Source organism: Solanum stenotomum, chromosome 6, assembly GCF_019186545.1.
Source record: "Solanum stenotomum isolate F172 chromosome 6, ASM1918654v1, whole genome shotgun sequence".
Classification (NCBI taxonomy): domain Eukaryota; kingdom Viridiplantae; phylum Streptophyta; class Magnoliopsida; order Solanales; family Solanaceae; genus Solanum; species Solanum stenotomum.
The window spans coordinates 58421554-58431121 of record NC_064287.1 but is presented as its reverse complement, the minus strand read 5'-3'; the positions used below and the strand labels follow the sequence as shown (position 1 = coordinate 58431121).

The 9568-nt window shown below is 36.4% G+C and overlaps 2 protein-coding genes across 2 annotated transcripts; one reads left to right on the top strand and one right to left on the bottom strand.

The window, feature by feature from the left end:
• Positions 1-22: 22 nt before the first annotated feature.
• LOC125868130 (protein RESISTANCE TO PHYTOPHTHORA 1, chloroplastic) lies at positions 23-3208 on the top strand. Its single transcript, XM_049548733.1, has 4 exons — positions 23-467; positions 1620-1830; positions 2392-2561; positions 2637-3208. The coding sequence occupies exons 1-4, from the start codon at positions 168-170 to the stop codon at positions 2661-2663; spliced, it is 708 nt and encodes a 235-aa protein (XP_049404690.1). The 5' UTR covers positions 23-167; the 3' UTR covers positions 2664-3208.
• Positions 3209-3557: 349 nt separating this feature from the next.
• Positions 3558-7861, bottom strand: LOC125868007 (probable serine/threonine-protein kinase PBL25). Its single transcript, XM_049548602.1, has 5 exons — positions 7137-7861; positions 6270-6424; positions 5632-5821; positions 5070-5458; positions 3558-4609 (listed from the first exon to the last, which is right to left on the bottom strand). The coding sequence occupies exons 1-5, from the start codon at positions 7234-7236 to the stop codon at positions 3977-3979; spliced, it is 1467 nt and encodes a 488-aa protein (XP_049404559.1). The 5' UTR covers positions 7237-7861; the 3' UTR covers positions 3558-3976.
• Positions 7862-9568: the final 1707 nt, after the last annotated feature.

Genomic DNA, 9568 nt, shown 5'->3' with positions numbered 1-9568 from the left:
CAAATTAAATTGACACTCTCTCTGTTATCCTTCCCATTTTCAAGATTTCTCTTTCACAGTTCATCTTGTTATGTTTCACAAAAACAAAAAACAAAAAAAACCCAATTTGTAAACAAAATGTTGTAGCTCTTGATGAGACTTAAAAAAACTCTATTTAGTACAAAAAGATGAATTCAGCTCCAACAATGTCAGCATCAGTTTTAAACTACCAAATCTTGAAATTTTTTCCACCCCAGAAAAATGGGTTCTTGAAATCTCCATTGATTAGAGGAAAAAGTTGCAGATTTTGTGTTTCTGCAAGTTCAAATGAGTTGAATAAGCAAGTAATTGAAGACCCAAAAGAGGAAATTCAAGAAAAAAGTGATGGGGTTATTGTTAATAGTACTGAGGAGGAGGAAGAAAGAAGTGGGGAAAATTCTACTTCTACTGGTGCTAGTACTGTTCTTGATAATAAGGAACTCAAAAAGGTGAGATTTTTATGTATTCTTTTAACTCAGTTTTATCCAATTTATTGATATGCTGTTATATTATACTCTGATTGTCTGGTTTTGACTTGACTCGGAGTTTAAGAAAATAAAGAAAGAATTTGAATGTTGTGGCCTTAAACTAGAGATATGTGGAATGTATCAAAATGTCCTTTAATCTTGTAGTTTTAAACGAGTTGTTTGGTGTGTAAAGAGACATTGTTTTTGAAGTAAACTAAAAGGGGAAGTAAGACGAGCAGATTGAAACAGAGGGAGTGTATGTGTTTTCTCTACTTGTATAACTTACAAGCATGATCTTTTATTAGAAAGGAGCATACTTTAATTAATAGCACCAAGACAATGCTCATATTACAAAAGCATTACTTCAAAGGTGGAAGGAACTAATGAAATTCTTTCAAGCATGGCCCTCTTATCGTCTAACTGAAGTAGAGTAGTCTATCTGATCTCGCGGACGGGTGGACAGATAGAAATGTCTACTGATGAGGTAGGCGAGGGTAGCTTGCCGGCAAAAGGCATGTATGGTAGTCATTTGTTGGATGATAACAGGAAGGGCAATTAACTGCAACCTTTTTCTGCTTATTGGCTATTGGAGGGGTGGGGTGGGGGGTAACTGGAGATAGAGAACACAGGGCAAAGCAAAGGGCAGAGATTCAAGTGACTTGGTAGTGCTGTCGAAGAGGAAAGATAAAGGTCACTCGAAGTTTATGGTATGCTTGAAGTAAGTTTGCTGTGTGAAAACTAGATTATGGAGTTGAGTTAGTTGCAAGGTCCATTTCCTAATAACTAGAATTAGCATAAAAGAGAGGTCCAATAGTATGAATCATAGATTTTGCTTGAGCGTTTGTCATTGAGGACGTTAGAAATGATCCATTTGGTAAAAAGTTTAAAAGATTGTAGTTTTCTTCCAACCAGCTTCAAAAATGTCAAGTGTCTGATGTTGTTTTCTATAATTACAACAAACAACAGCAAACACACCTCAGTCCCAAACAAGTTGGGGTCGGCTAAATGAATCCCTACTTTCAGTTAAACTCATTTTAAAATAGCTGTTTAATTTACATTTTAAATTTTCTCTATACATGGGCAAATATAATTGACTAATTATATGTGTGTTGACTTCAAAATACTCTCTTCCAGGCTGTCCTAAAGACTGCTTCAACCTTTGCACCAAGGGCTTCCACTGCTACGAAAAACCCTGCGAAACCTGGAACTGTTTTATACACTGTTTTTGAAGTGCAAGCCTATGCTTCAATGTTGATAGGTGGAGCTCTGTCCTTCAATCTCATATTTCCGTCAACTGAACCTGACATCTGGAGACTAATGGGAATGTGGTCCATATGGATGTTTAGTAAGTAATGTTGCTTTATACAACTAAACCTTACCCCCGAAATAGTAGAACACATAAGAATATTGCTTATGAGTGATATTAAGCTACTTTTGTGAAGTAGATATATATTGTTCATCGGCCCGTTAATTCATTTCGTTTTCCTTCCATTGTTCTCTCAATTGGAGGACTATAATCTGAAGTTCCATTTGCAGCTTTAGTTGGTCGCTATTTGATATCTGATGTTACTTCCTTCAGATAGTAAATGGTGTCCAACATTTTGTGTTAGTATAAACTCTAGTCTCGGTTGTGAATGCCAAAGTAAACTCTATCATAAAGAGGTATAAGTTTTTTTCTTGGTTAATAAAGAGGTATAAGTTGTTGTAATGTATTTCATATTAATGATCAACCTACCTTGATTGATACGATGTAAGGAGACATAATTAATATATTGAACTTTTGACTGTATATATGTGTTGAAAAATAAATATCCTTATAGCTGTAGAAAGTTAATTTGTACCCTTGCTGCTATTCCCTCAATTTAGCTATAAATTGGAACTCAAATGTTAATTTCTGTTGTTGCAGCTATACCTTCCCTTCGGGCTCGAGACTGCTCGAAGGATGAGAAAGAAGCTCTCAATTATCTTTTTCTCCTCGTTCCCTTGCTTAATGTTGCAATCCCGTTCTTCTTGAAGTCATTTGCTGTCGTTTGGTCAGCAGATACTGTAGCATTTCTGGGGATGTATGCTTGGAAGGTATTTATTTTTTTCAATCCGCTCATCGAGCATTGTTTATATTCTCCTCTCTGTTAACATACTTCTTTCGTGCAGCTCGGATGGCTACAGAAAGAGCGATGACAAAAGAAGTGAAGGATCAGTGGTGCTCTTGTAGCTTCAATTACGTAGCTCATTCAGCTGATATAACTCTACAATGGCTGCTTATGTTTCACGTCAACTCTGCTATATCATGATCCGTTTGAAAAATGAAACATCTACAAGCACAGTAAGAATATCTCGGATCAAGTTACCTTGCTTTTCAGAAATAGATATTCATTTCCTTCTGGTTAGGGTTGCACACCTTTATTTACATGTGCTCTGTGTATTTCATTACCCTTTTCTCTATCCTTCTTTGTACCGACGATAAATTGCCATAAAAAAGTACATGCAGTCTCCCTCCTTTTATGTTAGACAATAGATTGTGCAGATGAATTTTTGAATCCCTAAAAATACTTCTCAGAAGTGACTCTTTAATGTTTACATCGAAATAAACCGCTTTAGCTCGAAGTAAACATAATCAGATACAATTTGGTTGATTAGTGACACTTTATATACTTTGTAGGTCATCTTAATATGCGTTTTGTATATTTCTTCTTGCATAAATAAGAAATCAAATCTTGCAACTACTAGTATAATAAACTTATTAGCTTGTTTGATGCACCTCCGTTTCAATCTGTTTGTCTTACTTTCCTTTGTAGTCCTCTAGAAAAGAATGTATCTTTCCTTTTTTGACCATGTTTAAGACCACAAGATTCAAAAGTCTTCCTTATTTTCTTGTTATCCGTGCCCACTCAAAATCAGGTAAACAAATTGAAACAAGGGGAGTACTATGGTAAACTTATTAGCTTATTAAAGCCAAAAAGATGTTGGTACAAGGATGCCTTTTGAGCTTGTGGCTTATTGGCCTGAGATCTCCATGCACAAGCCGCAATATTTTGTAGTAAGTCGACTTATTCAAAAAATTCAGTGCTCATGTAAAAATTAAGTTTGTCAAAATGAAAAATATGAAGAAAAAAAAAGTTAATTACAAGGTACAGTTACATATTTTACTAATATGTACTCTGGGATGAGTTGAACGAATTACTTTAACGTTCTGTTTCCTCGTTGCATTCTGACCTGAATATGCGCCAAAACTTTCATAATTAGAATGTAAGCTGCTTGTTGCCTTAACAAAATCAATAATTACATTACTTGTGTCAATGTTGCTTTTACCTCTGTAATTTGTACTAGCACTTGCTCCATTAGATTTTTGTTTTTTTGCTCAATTGACTTCTCTATATGTGACTTAAACTTGAATCGGTTCCGTGTTTGCAAGCATCATTGACATTGTTGCAACATTAAATTCAATAATTGCATTCTCTTTATGGTTCCTTGTGTTATTGTCTGTTGGATGTTCAGCTACTTGAACCTGAGTTGTTACTTTTAGCGCGAGATTTCACCTTGCTTTTATGTCTTGAATGCGAAGAGTATTTTGCAGATTTTGCTGTTTCATTTTGTTGTTCATCATCTCCACTGTCCTCATATTCTGAAGATCCCGATGCACTTCCATATCCATATTCTGAACTTGCTTTCTCATCCTCTTGACTGTCACGAACTTTTTGAGACTTCCGTTTGTCACTAACTTTTTGAGAGCGTTGTTTGTCATGGACTTTTTCATCATTTTGTTGGTCACTCTCACTATCTTCATACTCATCATCAGAATAATCTTGATCCTCATCATCTGAAAAACCTTGGTCCTCGTTTTCGGAACTCTCTTGATCTTCATTATTTGGACTTGACTTTTCAATATTTGACGTTGGGGTTGGAGCGGGAGGTGAACTGGGAATAGGGTCATCTGGTTGGGGCATTGTAAGAAAAGTAAGAGCAGCCACAACATCACCAATCAAAGGACGAACCATTGGTTCGTCTTGAAGACACATTGCTGTAACCCCAACTGCTTGATTTAAACCTTTGACAGGGAAACTCTTCCCGAGACGCGGATCTGCCAATTCAGGGAACTTCTTTGGATCCTTGAAATAGGGTTGTGCCTATTAAAATCACATACATTTGTTGATCAGTTAGAACTGTACTCAAAACTTCCTTTAGTTTTTAGTCGAAAAAAACTCAAGAACTTTGAGATTAAAGGGTAGCTTGGTGCACGAGCATCCCCTGTTCACATAGGGTTCAGGGAAGGGCCGCACCTCTAGGGGTGTACTGTAAGCAGCCTACCCTGACACAAGCATCAATGACTGATTTCATGGCTCGAACCCATGACCTATAAGTCACCTGCGTTCACGCAGGGTTCAGGGAAGGTCCGCACCACAACAAGGTGCAATGTAAGCAGCCTACCCAGATGCAAGCATCAGTGACTGATTCCACGGCTCGAACCCTTGACCTATAGGTCACACAAAGGCACCATTACCTTTGTTTACAAGGCCCCCCTTCCCAAGAACTTTGAGATTTAAAAAGAAAAAATAGAACTCTTTGTGGTAGAATGAAAATACTCACCCAAGCAACTAAGTTTTGCTCATTTGCTGGCCTTGTAGTATCCACTGCTCGACGCCCTGTTATAAGTTCAAGCAAAACAATTCCAAAACAATATACATCTGACTTCAAAGTGTGTTCACCATTTTTTTCAAACTCCGGAGCACAATAACCAGTTCCCATCATCATCGGTGACATGTTTGTCTTACTCCCTCCACCTGCAAGCTTAGCAAGACCATAATCTGAAAGTCTAGGATTAAAATCTTTATCCAATAGAATGTTTGTGCCTTTCAAATCGCGATAAATTATTGGCGGGTTGGCCGTTTCGTGTAGATACTCGAGTCCATTAGCAGCACCTAAAGCTATCTTCATTCTGGATAGCCAACCTAGTGGCTTTTTATCCTCTTTGAGATCTGAAATGTAGTAGAACTAGTTAGTACAGAATCAAGAAAGTTTATGACAACATGAAAGGGGGAAGAGTAGGGCGGACATAAGTTGTTAGGCCTCTTCAAAAACATCAACGGGTGTGTGTCAAATCCTCCAAAAGTAGTTTTTGGAGAGTACGAGCAACATAACATAAACTTACCAAGCAGATGATCGTTTAGGCAACCCATTGGCATATATTCATAGACCAAAATCCTCTGATCACCATCAGCACAATATCCAATGAGATTGACCAGATTTTGGTGCTTAAGGAGAGTCAACTTTGAGACCTCAACAAGGAACTCTTGGTTTCCTTGTGTTCCACTTCTGTCTAGTTGCTTCACTGCCACAATCTATCCAAGTACAAACCAGACATCAATACTGAAATCTTTCTTCACCTTGATATAGATGAACTTATATAAATGGTGTGTTTAGTATGATACCAGAAATCATTTTTTTTTCGGGATAAAAGTCTTATTTTCTGAAAATGTTTCCCAGTGTTCCGTAAACAGCCTCTCTACCTCCGTGAGGCTGTTTACGGTGATATAAAGTTAAGGTTTGAGATAATTGTGAAGGGAAATGACTTCAGTACAAAAGTGAGAGAAGTCATTTCTCCCTTATGCTGAAAAATGTTCTCTTGAGAACATTTTCTCGCAACCAAACACCAGAAAGTGACTTATTTTGTGAAGAACAGTTGCAGAGAATATTTTCCGTAATAGCAAAAACACCGAAAAAAAGATTCTTATTTAGTAGGTTAAAGTTACAACAAAGGTGAAAAGAGAGAGTTTAAGGTAATGTTACCTCTCCACCTTGAAGTGTTCCCTTGAACACTCTTCCAAATCCACCTTCACCTATCAGGCATTCTTGCTTGAAATTTTTTGTTGCACTCGCGAGCTCGCGGAATGTGTAAGTCTTAGCATTGCTGTTTACATTGTCGCCTTTGTGAAATGGTTCAGCTGGTTGGTTAATCCAAAATGCATGGAGAAAGTGAACATAAGTTATGCCTAGTTAGGAAAGTCTATGTTGCTAGGATTCTTCAAAAATGTTGTCATGTGTGTCGGACCTTCCAAAAGTTATGCATTTTTGGACGATCTAACGCGAGTGAGGCAACATTTTTGAAGAGTCTGAGTCATATAGAGGAAAGTAGAGAAATGATGACATGAGTTGGTAAAGCCAAAAGAGCTGCCATAATAGCAATCACAGTGCCTATTGCAGCTTAAAGAAAAAAAAAAATCCTCTTGTTTCTACCTGTTTACTGAATTCTCTAATTGTTACAATACTTAAGAGGGTGAGCATATTTAGATTCTTTTGGATAGCAGTTCGGTGTATTAAGCTCCAGTTGTACGTGCGGTCCAGGGAAGGGCCGGACCACATTGGGTAAGTACACAACCTTGCTTTGCAATTCTGCAAGAGGTTGTTTTCCCGGCTTGAACCCTTGACCTCCTGATCATACGTGTCGATGGGAACTTTTACCATGGGTGATGAGCATATTTACTCAAAAGGGTATATTTTTTTTCCCAATCATAAAAGGGCAGGGAAACTAAATAGAAAAATCATCAAATTATATACATGTTACATAGGAAACACAACCACATGATTTCATTTTCTTCAAAATTTCAAAGATCTAATAAGAAAAGTTGAAGTATATATGATGTTATATGATCATACCAGGATTTGGTGGGGTGGTTGAGATTCCTTTAGATTGAGCGACCGGCACCTCGTCCTCCGGCGATTCGGCTTTTTTCTTGAAGCAGGGGAGGCAACTCATGTTCTTGATCCTCTCAAAAGATCAAAATAAAAATAAAAATCCACAATCCCCTCAAGGAAAAGAGAAAAAAATAAAATGCTTTCAAGAAATAATATATGAATTGTGTCTATTTACCAAAGGAGCTCAAATGAAAGAAAAGGTCTACAAGAATTTATTTTATTCTTTTAATTAATTATTTCTTCACGTTGTTCCTCTCAAGATTCCAAAAATAATAATTTTTAAAAACTTAAAAATACAAATGCATGGTTGTACATGAATTCATGACCATCACGTTCATAAAAGCTTTGATTTTAGGTAGAAAATGGGAAGAAAAAAACATTAGGAGGAGGAAAAGGGTTGGCAATGGCCTATTCCTTTCATCCTCCCCCAGTTCTGGTTCAAGAAAGGGTCAACGTAAAGATATTATTTCGATGTAATTTCTATAGTATTTCTTTACGTGCACGGATCTTGTAAAAAAATAAAATTTCATATTGAGCTCCAGTGCACAATAAATTTTTAGATGAGAGGGCTACTTAGATGGGAGGAGGAGGGTCTCTTTCCTAGGGGTTGAGGTGGTGTTAGAAATTGTAGGAAAAAGAAAATCACTTGGAGAGGATGCAAGGACAAAGTTTTCTTTCCACCTCCTTTTTTGTGTGTGGGGGTGGGGTGTAGAACAATATATTTAGAATTTTAAAAAATTGAATGAACTTGAAATACCATGATATATTATATCTCCAAAATAACCTCACAAATAAAAAGAAAAAGAACAAAAATAATTCTCAAAATATCCATATTTGGGAGTTGGTTAGTCATATTTTAACAAATTAATGGATTAATACACACAAAAAGTTAGAGATAATACTAAAATTTTATTTCATGACTCAAAAACTCCAGAAAACTGACGTCGATTCTGTATAAATAACGAGTATTGTTCAATAGGTTCTCACAAATGGACCTACGAAATTTCGGATAAGTCAGTCAGTCATATTTCAAAAAATTCGTAGACTAATATCTACTAAAAGCTAAGATAATCAAAATACTTGTTTCGTGACCCAAAAACTAAAAAGAAGCACACATCAATCTTTGAAAAATATTGAGTATCTTTCACTAATAGACTCACAAAATTAGAGATGGGGAAAGTTAAAAGAAGTCGGTTAGTAGTATTTTGAAAAATTCATGGACATTACATACGAAAAATGGAGAATATCTTAAATTTTTGACCCAGAAACTCCATAATAAACGACGATGATTGTTGAGAAACAATGAGTATCATCCACTAGGTTGTTTTAAATGGACCCACAAATTTGAAATCAAACAGAGTCAGTTTGTCATATTCAGAAAAATTCATCAACTAATATATATATATGAAAAGCTTAGTTACTCTTGAATTCTTGTTCTGTGGTCGCGAAACTTTAAAAAAGTGGCATTAGTCCTATATAGGTAATGAGTATCATTCACTAGATGTCACAAATGGATCCATAAAAGTTGAGGTCAAACAAAGTACGCCGGTCATATTCCAAAAAAATTATGGACTAATGCACAAAAAAAAAAAGAAACAATCTTGAATTTCTGTAAAGGTTTTGCAAAAAAAAAAATATTTGAAAATCATATTACCAAAATATTCATGGGTTAACACACGAAAAACTGAGAAAATCGCCTAATTCTTCTAAAATGGTTTCTTAATGGCCAAGATATATGCAAAAAATGGTGAGGCTTCACGTACTGCTCCTCCAACTCCCTACGGATGATTCTATTAAGGTTTTGCAAAAAATCGATCGGAAATCATACCACCAAAATATTCATGGGCTAACACACACGAAGAAAATGAGAAAATCGCCTAATTCCTGTAAATTGGCTCCTAAATGCCCAAAATATGTGCAAAAAATTGTGAGGCTTCAAGTACTTCTCCCCCTACTCCCTTCGGAGGGTTCCATGAAGGTCTTGCAAAACAACCATCCGGAAGCCATATCACAAAATATGCTTGGGCTATAACACGCATGAAAATCGCCTAATCCTGTAAAAATAGCTTCTAAATGCCCATAATATGTGCAAAAAATGGTGAGGCTTCACGTACTACTTCCCCAACTCCCTACAGAGAGTTCTGTAAAGATTTTGCAAAAAAAAACAGCCATATCGCCAAAATAATCATGGTCTAACACACACACGAAAAAATTGAGAAAATCGAATAATTCCTGAAGAATGGCCCCTAAATGCCCAAAATATATGCAAAAAAATTGTGTTTCAAAGGCGCGAGATGAACCTTGTTTCGGACAAAATATTGACGTAGTTGTGTCTCCTAGCATAATGCAAAACATATGAGGAATGGTATCACCCACAAAGTTATTAAGCAGCA